This window comes from Taurulus bubalis, assembly GCF_910589615.1.
Source record: "Taurulus bubalis genome assembly, chromosome: 2".
NCBI lineage: Eukaryota > Metazoa > Chordata > Actinopteri > Perciformes > Cottidae > Taurulus > Taurulus bubalis.
The window spans coordinates 42,027,101-42,045,810 of NC_136590.1; the positions used below are offsets into that span (position 1 = coordinate 42,027,101).

Sequence of the window (18,710 nt, forward strand, 5' to 3'; positions counted from 1 at the left end):
GAAACTGACCCGCCTTAATGTGGACATCTTGGCTCCTGATTCTCCCTGAGGGGTTCTCCGCTGTGCAATAGTAGGTGTTGTCGTGGATGAGCTTGCTGAAGCTGGAAGGGGGGATGTGGAAGATCTGAAGGGTGCCATTGGGGTGCACATGGCGGATCCCTGGCACATCATAGATCTCCTCGCTGGTGGCCAGGTACCAGCGCAGTGAGATAGGGGACACGCCTGCGGCGGGACAGGCCACCGATGTCCCTGTGGTGCTGGCAAACACTACCTCTTGCACAGATGCATTGACAAAATATAAGCTGGAACGTAGATCTTCACAGAAAACTGCGGGGAGAGAAATGAGATTGAAAACAGAAATGTTAGAGACAGTTTTTTATTTATTTGACTTCTTATCAAAACTAGAACATTGTATATCAGACGTCTTTAAATAATTAAACTGACAAACTGTACCCGCTATTGTTAAACCCCACCACAAAACAGAGTAGCTCTCATACAATCTGACAGAATTGTGCTATCCTGCATCTCTGCTTTTCTTTGAATTTAGGCCGAGTGTGTTTTTCCCTGGTTGACCATTGTGTTTGTGCTCACTGCAGTGGAGCGAGGCTGCAGCAGCGTCTCTGGTTGTCTATGAGGAGACTTTGCAGCAAAGCTCTGGGAGAGCGGCGATGGATGTGAAATAACAGAGCTGGCAGAGCGCCAGACCCGTCTTCACAACATGCATGTCTGTAGCTACACCTTCCCTCGAAAACATGCACATGTGTGAAAACCACACAGATCACGAGAGGCAATTAATCAATGTATTGATGAAGCATCTATTCTGATCATCTAGTTATGGTCATTTTTCAAGAAAACATTCCTCAAAAATGCCAAACATTCTCTCACATTTATAGCTTTTCTCTTTTTTATATCACCGTAAAGTGAATATTTTGGGGCTGTTGGTCGAACAAAAACACGACATGTGACAATGTCAACTGTTAATCAAATAAATGGGATATATCATGCTCAGTTTTAGGTTCATACTTGCTGTCTGTCTGAATATACCTGTGGTGACCCTCTGTCTGAAACGCTGTTTTAGCACCTGTCTCTATAAGACCCCCTTCCTGGAACCGCCCCCCCCGTCTCCTCTGATTGGCTTGGTAGAAAAACATAGCACACCTTTGCAAAGGTAGTTCTCAGGCCGTGGGTATCTCACTCATGTCAATGGCCAAAGTGCAAAACTCTGCAAAAAAGATCCAGGACCTCCTATCTGCACTTTGTGTATTTTTTTTGTATTTTGTATTATGTATTGGGTATCCTTAACGAATAGCGTTCTGCAAGAAAACAAGTTTTTTTTTTGTATTCTCAAAAAAGTGAATTTTTCAGATATGAGGTTTTGCTCTTTGGCCATCGATATGATGGGGAGCCAAATCTGATTAGCTCATTGAATCACATGCTTTATGATCCAAGCAATACACAAAATAAACTGACTGGTTCGTCTTATTTCACAGTTTGTGGGTTGGTAGGCGCTCCAGATACCCACATGAATGTGCACAAGCACTGAAGAAGTGACGTGTTCATGATATATCTAGAAAAATATATATTAAAAAAATCAGCTGATTTATCAGCCCAACATACTACGCACAAATATACATATCCACAATCCTTTTCTGCGCTGAGCACAAAGCTCTGAGGGCAAACACAACACCACAGAGTTCTCAGTGGCTTCAGGGGTCATTTTCAACAACAGAGGCATTTCTTGGTAAACATATGGAGTAGAAGCGCATTACTATTCAAGCTTAAGCAAGCGTCCTGAACACATGTATAATAGAAGGGGCTATGTCCCGGAGTGTGAGCAACAATGTTCAGCAGATATTTAGGTGTTTGAGGCGTTATTTATCGTCTTGTGTTTGCCCTCGCTCGGCCGAACAACCATACATTCTCTCTTGACAAACTCATTTGCATCTCTGCTTTCATCCGAATTAAAAGCTGTCATGCAGCTTCCGTTGCATCCAAAAAGGTTTCATCTTGGATCGAAACAGGGAATCTATCACTGTTAACAATTACATTGTTGCCGTGGTGTCAAACATTCACAGAGAATCAGTTTCCACAATTGCAATTTGGATATTGGCTACAAAAATAAAAGGTCTTAAGAGCTGATATGCAGTCTATTTGTCATGTTCACCTGCACAGTGTGCAGCAGAGCATGTTTCCAAGTCATCTTAACTAATGAAGCGCGTCTATGTAATGCGATGCACTTCCCCTGTAGTAAGTTACTGTGCTGGATAGAAAACTGACAGTGCAACTCTTTGCTGTAATGGACAACCCACACTGTTGGCACGGAGCCAGGGTATGCATACTGGCTGGATCCCAAGGAAGGGTGGAGGACTTGTTTAATACATCCACCACCTTTTGAGTATTTTCCCTGTTGTGTCTGAGTTGTGGAGAAAAATGAAAAATAAACAATGCAAGATCACTGCAGCCCCTCCGTGTTTGTGGCATATTTTTATATATACGCAGTTTGGAAGACTCTTTGTGTACCATTGTAGTAGTTAATATCTTGAATGTCTCTCCACCTCAAGGAAGGATAGCAACCTTCAAACTGCATTCCTCCTCACTGCACAAACTAGTGAGCTCATAGGTGCTTCTTTTCTGACTGACAGGTAACTAACGCAATCAATCTTTTTTTTTTTTATGGACCGACTAAATAAATAGCTTTAGCAATCATTATCCCGATACTGTAGATCCGTACATCTAACTACAGTAATGTAAAAGCAAAAAAATAAAAAATACCTGCAGTAAAACCAAGCCACATCATTATAAAACAATGTTCTATCACCTATGATAACCATTTAAGACTTAATGGCTGAGATCTGAGTTTCTGAACATATATCGCATCCATTCCACTTGCAATGACAATGAAAACTGTGTGCTGGCTATAAGAAGACATTTATCTGCATTTCTGCAGACACATGTGGAACAAAAAGACAATCAAATCAAGAGAACAACTACACATATTTAATGAAATAAGCAGCAAATAGAGAAAACACAAGTAACTGTGCTTCAAAACAAAAGAAACATGGCCGACGACTCTTCGCCTGAGCATGATGCAGGCTCTGTTAGCCGGTACACTCCAAATAAACACAGTAGCCAGTTTAGTCGGTTCGCCTCACTGACGGCAATGCAGTCTAATACACCAATAACCTTCTAGAAGGTTATAGTGTTCCTTTTTCACTGATATATTATGGCAATGAAGGTAGGGTAATTATATATGTATTAGACTGCAGAAGTTTTAGCTATGTGTACTTCATAAATTTGATTGCATTTATAGCCTCACCACCACTGAACAGAACAGAAAGATCCTTGGCAAGCGAGCAGGTGAAAATGATTCTGATATTCTGACCTCGCAAAGGAGATATCTGTGCTTGCAGATATTGACAATGATCTGCCCTCATTCATATCTGTTTTTACATTTACTGCATGTAAATCAGTGTATTTGGTTAATGTGTAATTTCTTTGCAGCAGTTTCTTTTCCCTAAATGCTAGATATGTTTTCTTCATTTCCTCGTGTTATTTCTATTTGCATGTGTTTTCTTAAGACGTCTCTCAGGGCGATCACACTGACCCCATGTAGAGTTGTCTACTGCAGCACGGTCAGCACTAAAGCTATTTCAGCTACCAAGTCGAAAATTCAGTCTTAATGATGCCATAAAAGGTTAATGGTTGATTGGTACTGCAATGAAAATATGAAAGTGTGTCTCATGGATAACCACATTATTCAAATGAGTTACATCTGCAGGGCAAACCAAAGAAAAAAAAACGCTAATTTCAAAATGATGATTCCACGCTGAACAAACAATGATAATATAGGTCCTATTTACAATATAAAATGATGTACAGTGTGGACCTTTCAAGCTCAACAGTGGCGTTCTGTGAATGCTTCAGGCTCCTCCACTGTATCTCTGCAGCCTCTGCAGCCTCTGCAGCCTCTGCTCTCTGCGTCGCCATCCTGCTGCCTGCGCGACAGCTGCCAATCCCCCCTCCCCGGAGACCCAACATTTTAGCGCTTCATAAATTCCTAATGAGCGAGCGCTCAAATCACCGGCCACTTCCACCCACCGGTCGTTCAACCTGTTAAGACAAACAAACAGCGCCCAGGACACATGTTTCCGCACATTTTCTTGCTGCACTCACTTCACACGTGCGGCGCTCCGAGGGCCCGGCCCGGAGGTGTTGAGAGGCAGACGGTTATAGCGCCGTGTCCGAGGGGAGGAGAGATACGGCAGAGGAGCCATGACACATCTAGGTTCTGGGGGATTTTTGTTATTTATTATTGATTTCCGGTTTGGCTGCGCGAGAACCTGAACCTTAAACACTCAGTGTCATGTTACCAATACATGAGTAACCTGCCGAGTCACGTGAGGTTGTATTGTGTGTGTACATTGTGACAGTGGATCCTGATAAACAAGCGTGGTCTTTTTCTGTCTGTCGTCACATGACATCACATCAATAACTGAGCTGCTGCTCCACAGATCAATCGTCAGTTTGAAGGGTGCCTTTGGAATGCATTTCAAGAGATGGTGGATCCATACTGAGCATTAACCTTCATATTACTTTGATCATTATTTCTGATTTCCTCAAAATGATGCATTTGCTAAACGAACGGTGTTCAACACAGCTGCACTAATGCAGCACATTTACAAGAAAAAGCAGCAGTGAAAACGCCATAAATTGTGAAGTACAAGCGAAAAAAGAAGAAAAAAAAAACATTTTAAACGGCTCACTACCCATAATGATACATAAAGAGCTTATAGTGAGTTAATTCACTTGTAAACACAGAGGAACAGCTTGTCAGCGGTTTCCTCAAGTAGGAAAATCTGCCATCAAGATGATCATAAAATCGCAGCATCTGTTAGGAATAGCAGGGAGCTGCCGTGCGAATGTTGCTACATAACAGACAGAGCTGTTGTTGTGACACCGTGTGACTACTTGTAGCTACAGGTAATTAGCAATACACTACATCAACCAAACTATACTAGGCGGTAGCGGATTTTTATCGATTTTGACAGCCACTGTCACAAATTCTATAATCTGAAGACTTGTAGTTCATAAAATATGCACGGCAAGAAAAATAATGTCTTCATATTTCTGTTTTAGTGAAGTAAAAATGTGTCACAGTGAAACTATGGGTTGGTAGCAATCAGTTGTGTACCTGTGTATTAGTATTTCACATCTCGTTGAGCCATTATCTGTTTTGTTCCACAAACAGGTTGTTTTCTTTCAGTTTAGAGTAAAGAAAAAACATACAGTGAAAATGAAGTGATGTAAATGTACAATATGTGCCTCAAAGCATAAAGTAATCATGCATGATTTGTATTTGAACCACCACCCTTAAAAAGAGATCAAATGAAGGAGGTTTTAACGGTGTCTGCAGAAGCTGAGGCTGTGAACCAAAACAAAAACAACCATCACGCAGCCTCCGGTCTGAGTGTGTTTGAAAGGTGACTGGGCGAAGAAGAGAGGCTGCCTCCTAACTGCTTTTGTCTCGATCCGCTTTGCACTGACTCATAAAAAATTGAGACCCCCCACCTACCACCACCACCACCCATTTCTGGGTGGCTGATTCCTTCAGATTAGAAAGCCTGATGGACACAAAACCCCGCCAGATCCCACCGGTTCACGTAGATACAGTGGGAGTGCATTTATTTTTCAGCACAGTGCCAAGGAAAACAGCGAGGGCGGGGTTTGAGTGGGGAGGCGGGTAAGCTGGAAAGCACTCCGACACTGACGAGCGGGCTGCTATTACCAGAGATGGACTGGAAGAGAATGCAAAGAAAAGGGAGACGGATCAGAGACGCCATGACGGGAGGTCAAAGACATGCTCCGTCCCACAGCCTCCGTCAAATGAATACTTTTAATCCTCATTCCTTCTCTGTTCGCTCTCTTTCTCTCCAAGCTCGGCTCTGTCTGTCGGCGTTCTTCAGTCACCTTCATCTCTCCTTCACGCTCCTCTGACCCCCGTCTCTCACGTCCCGACTCGCTCCACCTTTACACCAGGATGCAGGTGCAAAACAAACAAGCGCGTGCGAAGGGAGGAGAGCCGGAGAGGAGGTCGCACTGCACTCTGCTGCCGATCTCAATCTATCAGCCGCTGGACCTTCACGGGCACATGCGACTGAAAAAGCAGTGCAGACAAATACAGCTGAAGGAAACAGTGCATACACTCGGCTGCGTCCTGGTTAAAGAGCAAAAGGTTCGGTCTGGGAAAGTGATTTGATTTAAAAAAGGTGCTAAATGTATTATTCAGAGCATTAATATAGCAGCAACAAGTATTATATATGTACAGATACACTGGAGATAAACTGTTAGCATTTTCCCCATTGTTTGCGCGGTTCCCGCTGTTATCACAGTTAGCTGCGAGAAGCCGGCTTAACCGTCACAAGGCCGTTGGCGGCAATAGAAATGCTCCCAATCTCATATTTAGCACCTTCAGAAACAAATCAGACGTTACCCGACTTGGACCACTTATCCAATCGTGCATTCAAATCAGTTTAATGGTAGACCCTGACTCCTCGCACTTCATTTCCTTTCGCTCTTTACGGAGAATTATCTAATAAAGCAGAAATGACAGAAACAGAATTTTGCATTTCGCCAGGATATCGCATGAATATTCAGCTGCAAATTCATAGCCCAAGACAAACCGGCACAATTTATCATGCGGCTGCTTGCAAGCAAAGGAGACAGTGTGTGGGTGGCTGTTGGCTGTCATCAAGTGTGTTTGTGTACGGCACCGTTAAATAATAATCTCATTAACGGCTGTCACAGAATAGTAAGATGTAACACATACAAATGCGCATCGCGGAGATATGAAATGCATTGTTTTTGAAGACTGAAGAGGCCGCACTTTTGAGGATCAATTGATAATGCTGGGAGAGATCAAAACCAGAGCAGGCTGAGTCTTGAAACGGGAGATGAAAGATTTACGTGGACCCTATCGATAGTCGGTCAGCCGTCAGCCCGGTTGGCAGATTAAGGCTGCAGTCCTCAAAGGATGTCTCATAGTGCTGGTTTTATTAATCTTACTTTAGAAATTAATTATTCTCTAAAGATGTCTCGGCTGCTTATTTATCGCACCGAAAAAACTACTTTACTTCCTTTATATTAATATATTATTAAGATTTTTTTTGGATTAAAAACAAGTTGCTGCATTCTTATCTATATATTTAATTCAGCAAATGTACAAACTGTACAAATCCTTCAGAGTTATTCTATCTGTCTTCTTGGGACGGCTTTGGCATCGATCACGTTACAATTATATGCCGAACACCAACGCACTCCCATGCCTATCATGCCCCCACACACACACACACACACACACACACACACACACACACACACACACACACACACACACACACACTAGCAGTCACCATATGCCTGCCTGTGCCAGAGCCCGTCTTAATCGACATCAGCTTTCCATGAGCCAAAACCACAAAGAGGAAAAAGTGATATCGTTCAATTATGAATCCCACACATGTATAATAGATGCGCTCTCTTTTTTTCTCCCTGTGTTTTTGGTCTTAGCAAAGCTCCGAGGAGGAGGTAGGGAGGGGAGGGGTCATGTTGGGTTTGTGAAGGTCCCTTCTTCTTGCAGTGCGAAATAATGCTTGGCCCAGTCCCACATGTCAGCGCCTATTGGTGGCGGGGCGAGCTGATGCCTCCAAAGGTGGATCTGCAGGTGCCTCCTAATGCGATCCTCCGTTGCGGAGCCTCTGCTGATGCACTTCGGTCATGGAGAGTGCATGCGGGCGTGTCAGAGGAATGTGTGTGTGTGTGTGGGGGGCAGGTGGGGGATGCAGGGTTAAGGTCTGGAAGCCCCCACTAACATAGAGGGCTGACATGGCTGACGGTGAGGAGTCAATGCAGGCGGTGATGTTGATGCTCTAGTGGTGTGAGAGCAGGCACCGGCTGCTGAGATACTCAATAATAACCCTTTTCCATAGGAATATAACAAACAAGCCTTTTATTTTTCAGTGAGACCCGTGAACCTCCGCTCCAACGGTGCCCATTGGCGGCTGCTTCCAAATCACCCAGGCAATTTATTTAAGTAAATGTGTGATCAATACAGGCCCCACGAACACACACCATAAATAGGCCTATGCATTAGCCCCTGCATTAGCCCCTGCATTAGCCCGCTGATGTGTCAGAGGCTTTTTGCTTGGCCTTTGTTTACCTCAACCAAACACCATTAATCAACCTACGGATGAATGGGCTCGGGCGCCTTCTTGTTTTCTTGTTGAAAATGACTCAAACTCATTTGGTGCTTTGCCATTATTCCATGGTGTGCTCCGTTCACCGTTTTGTCCTCCGCGACAGCCTTCTGATATTCACCTTTTCTCCCCCGATTTTATCACATGGAATTAGCCGTTAGCCATTAGCCGGGGCACGTCTGCCCCGCCCGATGTCGCTGGTGTGTTTAAGCATTAGAGTCCAGTTGGCTCTGGGCCACGGTGTGGCTTCCGTCGGGTCTGAGAGCTCTGCGGAGCTACGGTGGGTACCAGGGCATCAAGACATTAGGGCAACTCCACAGGGGCAAACAAGCACTGAGCCACACTGACAGCTCATGGCAGCCGATGCAGGTAATTAAGGCAGAGCTCTGCAGAGACCGCCTAGGGAGGGTGGAGAGAGGGGGCTAGGGTCGCAAAAAGTGGGAGGGGTAGTGGGGACGGGAGGGGTGGAGGATGGGAGGGTGGAAGACGGGAGGGCCCCGCAATGACAGCGTAAGCAGCCGAGCCCCCTCCTCTCCTGGCCTAGGGGCTTACACAATAATCAGCAGAGAGCAGTGCAGTGCTGATCTGAGATGCGCAGATCTTAGAGCAGGGTCCCCTTCACTCTCCCAAATCACCGGCTCCCATTTTGCCCTCATGAATAATGTTGAGCGGCGCGCGCTCAGTGCCACGCGGCCGCTATGTAAAACCAATGATACCCTCCTCTGATGTCAACTCTCCGGAGGGGAGAGATGAGAGTCGCCGCGTGGAGTGGGTTAGTTGATGCATATGAACGCTCATTTACATGAGCACCAAACGGTAGAGGAGGGAGTTCCCACGTACCGGGCACTTTGAAGACCTTAATCAGTTACATCACCGAGGTGGAAATGGACTAATACTACAAATCAACTGAGAGAGAGACACACACAGAGAGAGAGAGAGAGAAATAAAAGAGAGAGACGGCTGAGGAGGGAAAGTCGAGCGAGTAAACAAATGTGAGCTGCTGCCGCTGAAGCTAATATGCAAAGGCACATCAAGGGAAAGAAGCAAGAGGTACAAACACAACCATATGAGACGTTCATAATGCTCCATTAGCCTTCCTAAGAGACACGGCGTTGAAATGACAGGATGTTCCCGAACTTCTAATATGTATTCCACATGAATATCAAAGTGTGAATCAGAGCTTGATGTAGACGCTGGTTTTTCCTTCCAGAGCGCTGGAGCCACAGAAGTTAGTGCACAAATTGTATCACAGAGCCAGTTAAAACCCATAACATACCCTGGTCATGTCTGGCTGTGTTTCAACACTGTTTTTCGGCCTTTGGGATTGAAATCTTCTGAACAAACTAATCATAAGTAATCACAGTTGGAAGCCATGCTATGATCCAGACTGAAATATCACACATATTCAGATATCAGATAGTCGCGATAGAGAACAGTGTGAGCCTGTTACTATTCTAATGTTAGCGTTTAGTTGAAAGCATTGTTGTGCCAACTTAACCCCCGGCTAACTGCAATGTGCTGTTTTTATGTTTTGGTTTTAAACAAGCAAGGTTTAACATATAAGAAGTAAAGTATTACATATGCGTTGGAAAGAAACAAAGGTTGAATATCCTGTAAACAATTTGATTTGGCCGGAAAAATATGACCTCAAATGAAGATTTTTCAGACCTCCTATTTCTAAAGCATCAGAAAACTAATCGGCCATCTGAGTACAAACATTCAGAGGGGGCATCCCTAATAAAGATCACATTTATTTTTCACGAGTCCCATCAGACACCCGCATTGCCTGGAGAAAGAGTTTACTCTCCCATGTTGAGCCTTAGAGGTGCTGATTTTGTAGTTCCTTTCACCTTTTATTCATATTTACCATACAGGCAGGACGACATATCAATCCTCTTACACAGTAGAGCTAGCGCTCTGCAAGAAATCAAATAAGCCTATTTCTAGTAAATGTTGACTAATACTTCAGCTTGAGCATTTAAAAAATCCCTTTCTGCTTTTACATAACTATAAAAAATATAGCTACTTATGGCACATTTTTAGTGCTGGTCTTCAAACGACATAGTGCTGGAGTACATTTTTAGTGAGAGGATTTTTAGTTAGAGCTGTTAGTTATTGACTTTTCTTGCCTGAACAGTTCTGCAGCACTTGACTTAGATTTCCATGTCATATATTGTAGCACAATATCCACTGTGCATGCTTTCAGAGACTGGAGGAGAGGCATTATTTCCGTTTTGCTGAAATTCCTTCCCACCCCGGCTTGCAGTACTGTCAAGTGCAACTGTGACTGAGCTGATAGACGGAGAGAGGCAGAGAGGCTCTGGATCTCAGGTGAGCTGAGAGAGAGGACATTAAACTCAGTGGGGAGGGATGAACGAGGAGATTAGCTGAAGGAGGAAGGCTGGCAGCTCGAGGATCGTCTACATATCACACTATAGCACGGCACAGGAGCCTATAGCCGATACACACGGTTCACGATTTGAATAATTACAATATTAAAATAGAAATCCGAGCAGAGTTTGAACTCATTTCTGCTGTGAGGGTTCCAACATCGCAGCGGAGCCATAACTTTAAAGCAATTCTACATTTAAAGGGTGGTCTTTGCCGTTAAAAAACACTTTTACTGCTTTTTCTTATGATGTGCACTCTGCAATGCGCTTCATGACTAATGTTTTTTTTCCCTTAAATTACTTGTTCATAAATAAATTTGACTCGATTTGACATGACTGAAGGCGAGCGGTGACGAAACATGTTGACATGCCTGACTGAGCTAAAAATGCAACATGGCTGGTGAGCAAACCACCGGCCGGAGATATGAGACTGGGAAATGTTTACTGGAGTTCGATGTGTTCAGGCTGCCTGCCGTTGTTTACTTTGACTTGTTCAATAAAAAAACTGTCCATCTCTGCCAGATGGGGGTCCATTCAGACATTTTTCTTCCGATCAGTGCACCAAGGCCTCATTGAACATTTGTATTTTGCAGTGCATCGAGTACCACTACCAGTAAACATGAAATGTCCATGCAAATAGACTTTTTCTGTATGCAAGAGTGTGAGTGCTGCCCTTGTTTTGCTTCGATTTATTGACAGGATTTACCGAGAAGAATGTAGAATACGTGTGCTTACATCTTTATCATTGCAGTGTTATGGTTGAAATGCGTCAAAATGGACAAAAAGAATGCAGGACTATAAAAATATTTTTTTTTTGGTATTCCTGTGGCTCTGTAAAAGGCTGCGGTAGGAATTGCTGTGTTGATTTTGCATCATCTCGAGGTGGTGAGAATAAAAAGCCATTTGCAGGAGAGACACAAAGAGGCGAAATAAGCATTTGACAGTGGAGGGCAACTCAAAGTCCTGGGGTTAAATGGGATTGTGGGTCAGATGACTAGACACGGTTGTCTTTTTGCCCACAGCCATCCTCTTGCGCCCTCCCACCCCCACCCATCCCTGCCTCCACTCCCCTCAACAACCCTCATTTGCCTCAAAGGCGAGTATTTCATCTTCAGTAAGAGAGCCCTCCCTTATTGCTACGATGCAAACACATAGTGAGCCACTCCATTCAGATGTGAACCGATGTACTTCTGCTTCTTTTCTTTTTTTATATTAGAACATGTTTACCTTAACCCTTCAATTTAAAAAAATGAAAATAACTGGACTGGAAAAGCAGAATAGTCAAAACTAAAAATACAGCGGGTGATGCCAGAGGGGCATTGAGTCCTATAGTGGGCATTACAGCATAGGACCCTCATTATTTAGTCCTAGAGGAGCCCGTCCATGCAGCGCTACCATAAATCACCCTGATGGATACACAGCCAATTGAGAGTAACAGAGACAGGCAATGGGGAAGAGAATGGCAGCGATCTGCATTAGAGCTGCACTCAATCTACACAGACGAGAGTGAGCCTTTATTAATCAGCATGTTTTCATCAAAAAAACTGTGTTTCGTTCCTGTTCATAACTACGTCCCTGTGTAGCTTCATACATTTATCCCTGTCCCATACCTGGACGGTGAGTAGCAGACAGCTTGGCTGCTGATGGGGGGGCTCAGTGCAAACACTGCCAGGCAGCAAAACACACATCAATGTATTCAGAGCGTTTAGTGCCCGGGATTAATCAAATTATAATTTAATCATCTGATCAAACAGCAATTAGCATAATCACTTCTGGGGAAGGCCTGATAGAGTGGAGACTGGAGCGGAATGGAGCTGGGAGCGAGCAACACTTTAATGAAACATTCGCCATAATGTTTGAAAATGCTACACATTCGGGGCTACAGGGACAGAGCTGGGTTTCGAATGCTAATCAGCACGGTTTGGTTACGCCTAATGAACCCGTCCAGCAGTCAGCCACAGGGGGAAGAAATTGCAAAGTGAGATCCAGATTCTACAATTTTATCTATTTTTTTTTCCAAGGAAAGGCTTTCACAGTTTTTCCTTCACAAAAAAAGAAAAAACATGTATCATCATTATGTTTAATGTTCAATTTATTTATTTTTTGGTTCCTGTTCTTTCTATTCCACCCGATGAAGCCACATCCAGCTGTCGCAGAGCATCATACTGGTATTTTAACCAATGTGTTCCCCGGTCAGTCTTAAGTCTTAAGTTTGTAATTGAGGAACAAAGATTATAAACAAGTATGTGTTACACACAAGTAGCAATTTACTAAATGTCACATTTACTACATGTTGTTTGAGCCCTCTTAAAGACTACAGTATTTTTGAAATATTTTTCCCACATTTGATTTCTAAAGAATTGAAGGAAATAGGTTTAGTATTAATCTTTGCAATGTAAGACCCACATCTCGCAGGCTACTGATATAATTAGAATATAGAAACAAAATAATGCAAGTACACCCTTTCAAAGAGCAATGAACCTCTAAATTTAAAGAATATTGAAATTGTAATGTGATTTTTTATTGTAAATTAATATAGCAATTTAAATAGAATCAAACCCAAAACAATAAATAAAATGGACTCTCGGGCTCGGTTAACAAAAATGCACAATGCACAAATCTTATAATGGAAGGAAATGCCTTGCTGGTTATTCTGGCATCATCTTGTGTTGGTGACATTCTCATGTCAACGAACACTCATGTAAACACAAAGGGCAATATCGAAAAAGTGATCAAGGTCATGTCCATCTCGCGTACGATAAGTCAATAATGTAAAAATGATTGTGGTCATGTTCATATATCGTACGATAAGTCAATAACGTAAAATGAATTCTGGTCATGTCCATATATGGTATAATAAGTTGATAATGTAAAATTAATTCTGGTTATGTCCATATATCGTACGATAAGTTGATAACTAAAACTAATATTTACGATAGGAAGTATACAAAAAGATGATGGCAAACACCGCAATGTGAGATATGCTTCTTTTGTATATCACAGAGTTATTATTATGGTAGTTAAAGGTTTTTATGTCGAGGAATAGCACCATCTAACTGTACATCTAGGACGCAGCTGTACTTGAACATGCAGAGAAGTCACTACTTTACTTTCTTCTTCTCAGAGATATACAGACAAAGTAAAACATTGGGCACAAATAAGGCTGACCTGTCTGTGCATGCAGATGTGCATCACCTTCAAAAGGAAAAAGCAATCACAAAAGGTTAAAAAATCTACATTTGCCAATGCACCAACATTTCTCAATGTTTTATTCCATCAGAATTGAGCATTTTCCACGTAGCTCCCTTGAATAGAGGCTTTGATTGAAGAAAATCAGCTTGAGGCAGCTGGAGCGTGATGAGGGTTCAGGCAAGTAAAATCATTTGGTCAGATCAAGGGGGGAAAGAAATGTGCTGGTTAAATATGTAAATGTCGAGGCAAGACTCAACACCAACCCTGATCTATGGAGTGAAGTGTTTGCCCATTTCGCGGCACATTCTGAATGTCACCCTGCTTCTGAGCCTGCACTGCCAGTAAACATGAATTATTATTGCAAATCACTTGTGTATGAACGTGCATAATGTGCAGAAAGCTCAGTCTTCATCCTATATCTCGCAGAGCTTCCTCTGCTGTTGAATAAATAGTTTGCAGTGGGTCGTCTTCAGCTGAGCTGGAGCTGCCAACCAGCCCGGAAATGTCTGAAAAGTCTGAGTAGGTCTGCTTTTTAGTTTCTAGACAAAACATTTTGTTTATTAGCCTGCCGGTACACCATCATCCATCATGTTGACATCAAGTGTAAACTAGACAATGCGGTAAGAGCATTGGCCGTGGCCTTGACTTCTCGAAGAACCTGAGCTCAACTTCGCTTATGTCTTGCTGTACCTGCGAGTCCACCGCATTAACCTACTGCCCTATTTCACGATGAAAACCTACAGACACGAACAACACAACTAATTGTTATCTTGTTAAGTCATGGGCTCAGCAAACGGACGCCAAAAAACTAAATTGTTTACTGTATCACCCATTGTACTAGTACACATGCCGCTGTGCAAGAACACTGGCAATACATGTCCCGCAAAACTTCAAAGTAATACTGGTCACACACTTTGCCATCTCACTAATTACTGCCTCCCTCGAAAAGAAGAGGTAAAACAAACCTAAAGCAATATTCTATTATCTAATATATGTGCTTTCTGGATTTGGATGCAAAATCGGCCACAGTTAATGAGTATTTCACAAATTAAAGACCACATCCATGTGACGTGGCCGATGTACAGTATATGAATGCTACATTCTGGTAAGCTCCTATTACAATGGCCATGTTATCTATAAAACATTCACAAGCTTGGAAGTCTCTTAATAGCTGTTAGTATCTGGCTTTCTAATGATGGCAGAGCGTTTTTCCACCCCATTTGCTTTGACCTTATTAAATTCAACTTCATATTTTTCCTGACATTGAATAAATCATCACACTGTTCTCTTGTCCATTGCATCACGGATTGTCGTCAGCGAAAACCAGCACAGAGCATTGTTTTGACGTTATTTAACCTTACATACGTACAAGTGCAAAGACTTGTACCAATTAAAGTAGATTGTGGCACTGTGAGCTAGAACTGGACCAAGTGATGAAGTAGAAGCCTCGTCTTATTTTTCCGATTGGATGTACAATAAAGATTGCCGAGTCTTAATCGGAGCACAACAATACGACTGTCGAATACGTATGGAAGTGTCTAAAATAGCCTGGTTTCTGCATGGGGAACCAGGCTGATTTGATGTGATTCTTTGAGCTTTAGATACCGCATAACACAAGCTGACTCGCTGTCCCTCTTCCACCCTCTCTTCCTCCTCTTTTTCTGCCTCACTACACTCCATCATCTCCTTAAGCATTCCCGTCTGGGTTAAATGAAACCTTTAACAGTTCAATGTGCAACCATTAACATATGCTTGAGTCTACTCTCGTCGGCCAAGGCGTAAGCACACACACGCACACGCACACAGTGGAGCGGCACAAAGAAATCTTGACCCGATGGCACTGGCAAATCCTGGTGTGAATAGTGATTCTGTGAAAACAGCATGTCACTAATACCGTCTAATATTAATCCTGATGCATAACATGAATTGATAATCAAGAGAAAACGTAAACTTGACTCGAACGCCTTTAAGTGTTCGAATTTAAAGCTCAATGCAAACAATCAGATTACATATTAATACATGCGTTACTAATTCTTTGTGAAATTCATATGACATCATTTAAAATCTTCAGGGCATTTTAAGTTGAATTCTGTGTTTGTTTTTTTCTGTATTAAAGTGAAGAAATACTTGCCTGTGGTGACTGAATATTATCATAACATGGAATGCTAAAAAATGCGGCTTAAATGCATATATGGATATTCTTCCCTTGTCAACAATCCTCATGTGACGAACACACATAAATACAGTCGTCTGGTCGGCCCTGAAACAAGACATCCCTACGATTTACAGAAAAAGAAGAATCTCAGCATTTCCGGTGGCCTACATCGTGGTGACTGGTGTGCTGATATAAATGTGCGGCCGAGGAGCTGAGCTCAGTAGTTGTTTGCTGATTTGTGTTGCCGTGACTCCGTCAACCCAATCCTGTCTCTATGAGAAGTGACAGATGTATACCAAAGGACACCAGTCTGCACGGACCTAGTTTCCCACTGGCCTCAACGTGACCTCTAAGCAACGCTGCTTTGACTGGCGGTAATTGGCCGAAAACGATGAAACGGCAGCAACCTTTGTGAGCATCGTCGTATGGTCAAACTCACAAGATTCTGGTTTGTGGGGAGGAATGTGGCGCTGAAACCCAAATGGCATTTCAATGAAAGTTTGAGGAAGTAAACTGTAAACTAGCCAAACAGGTTTTGAGGGAAAAACAATCGGTGCCTGGATTATGTTCACTGGCAACGTTTTGCGTTGAGCGAAAGCGCCGCTACGTTTTTGTATAAACCCACCCAAGTCATAACGATGTGTTTGGGTGGATGGTGGGTGGACTTTGACACTGGAGACCAGGGTTCGCCGACTCACGGTTAGTTTTCGACAACAAAAGCACTTTGGTTTAGGAAAGATTGCAGCTTTGGTTGAATTTAATAGAGCAAACTTCATGCTCTAAATCCCTATTTACTTTTTTTTTCACCATCTTTCCAGACCCAGTGAACTGCAGGCAGATATTAAAATCAATCAGTTGCCCTTAAGTGGTATACTTATATGGATACACACCGTTGAATGGAGGCCACATGTGCGATATCTTCATCGCAAACTCTGTGCTTAATTGATTCTAATCTGTGTCCTCATCAGGGTCAGCGGCGTGCCTTAGTTCCTCCTGATCAAAGTGAACAGCCGAGCTGCTGAGGACAGGTATGCGGGCGCTCCACTGTTTTCTGCCTTTGATTTGTTGCTATGAAGATCTGAACTGTGGGGGGAAGAAACAAAATTCTGCTCCCACATTAATCAAGTTTGATGTCTGGATCAAGTCATACTGAAAATCCTAATGCTTTAATAAGCGGAGGTACCGTTTCTCCGCCGGCCCCTCGTCATCCTAAACGGCAAGCTAAAAATACACATGCACAGAACGATACTAAGAGCCAATTGAGGAGCTTTGCTGTTTATGTACACAGCTTAATAGCGTCCAATTGAGCATGTGTCAGATCCCCCCACCCCCCAGCGTAGCTGAGCAAAAACAACATTATGCCATTCCCCCAATTTCATCTCTGCATAACTGGAATACGTTGTTCCCATTCCATTTAGGCTTTAATAGACACTTCTGCCAGAGCACTTTAAAAGCTCAAGCACCACTGAAGTGAACTCTGCAGCAGATTTTACTCTCTACAGCGGTGAATTGTTTATATCTACTGTAGATGAGCTTGCAAATGTGTCCTCAAATTGGCAAACGCCAATTCAGAGCAAAATGGAGTTTGCACGGTTGATACTCTGCATAAATGACCACTGCAAAGCCGGAGCCGTGGTCGTAGTCTACCGGTATATTCTACGGCAACGCAAACATCAATATCAACACAAACATTCATAAAACACTGAACAGACAAAAATCTATTTACGCGTTTGAGCAATCAAGCCTTTTCAATCAGACTCCAAGTGTTGAAATGAAACGTGACTCCCAGAACTATTGAGAGAGAGAGAGAGAGAGAGAGAGAGAGAGAGAGAGAGAGAGAGAGAGTGTGGCAGGAAGCATTGCCAGGGTCACCTGAACAGAGTGCAGTGTTGCTTAAGCCCAGAGCCCACACTGCAGCAGCACTCATTACAGGTCTCCATAGAGACAACCTCAGCAGCCCGCACTGGACCAGAGCCCTAAAAGCCTTCCTTTCAGGGAGCTACGTGTCCAGGAGAGGTGCAAAATGCATCGCTTCTGATGGAAGCTGCTCATTAAGGCTAATCTTTGCAGGTCTGTTTGAGGGGGGCGGGGGTGGGGGGGATGTGCAGCAGAGAGAATACCGTCTAAGATCAGCAATCGCTGCCCTTTAATCTGCCTGCAGTTGATTTAGCGTGGTGCAGAAAAGAGCGTAATACAAAAGAGAGGATTGTCATAATGCACGCTGGGTAATTCTAATTGCTGCCACAAAAAATAAAAATAATAATAACATTTAAATCTCTGAATCAATAGAAAAGGTCAGTGTCAAATGAGCCCCGAGTCTGTCAATATATGGACGGCACTGCATCGGCCGCGGCATTCATCACAAGTGTCGTGGCTGCCATTCAAAGTTGCCATGTAGATGTCTCTAGCAGCAGCCATTTTGCAACGCTGTTGCCTGGACCAAAGAGACTGACAGAAAAAAAGCCATTCAACAAGCAAAGCAGCGGATCGCGCTCAGCCAACAGAGATTTCAGCACAGCACTCAGTGAAATGGACATTGGTGTCCTCTGTTTCTTGAGATTGTCTCGCCTCGGTGACAGAAAAGAGGTCTTTGCGACACCACAGTCGCTGCTTTGGCTCCATTCTCTCCTATAAATAACCACTGCCTTCATTGAACCCTCTAGCATGGCCACAAAATGGTTTTTCCTGTCATCCCAGCTTGACGCATCGCCCTCTACTCTCAGT

At 43.2% G+C, this 18,710-nt stretch overlaps 1 protein-coding gene across 2 annotated transcripts in view; it reads right to left on the minus strand.

The window, feature by feature from the left end:
* LOC306754098 (cell adhesion molecule DSCAM-like) overlaps positions 1-18,710 on the minus strand; it is a gene marked incomplete at both ends in the record, with an annotated part of 86,424 nt that overhangs the window by 66,239 nt on the left and 1,475 nt on the right. For both annotated transcript variants that reach the window (XM_079238007.1, XM_079238008.1), the window contains one exon: positions 10-327. In XM_079238007.1, coding sequence (XP_079094133.1) covers positions 10-327 — 318 coding nt within the window. The remainder of the gene's footprint in view (positions 1-9; positions 328-18,710) is intronic.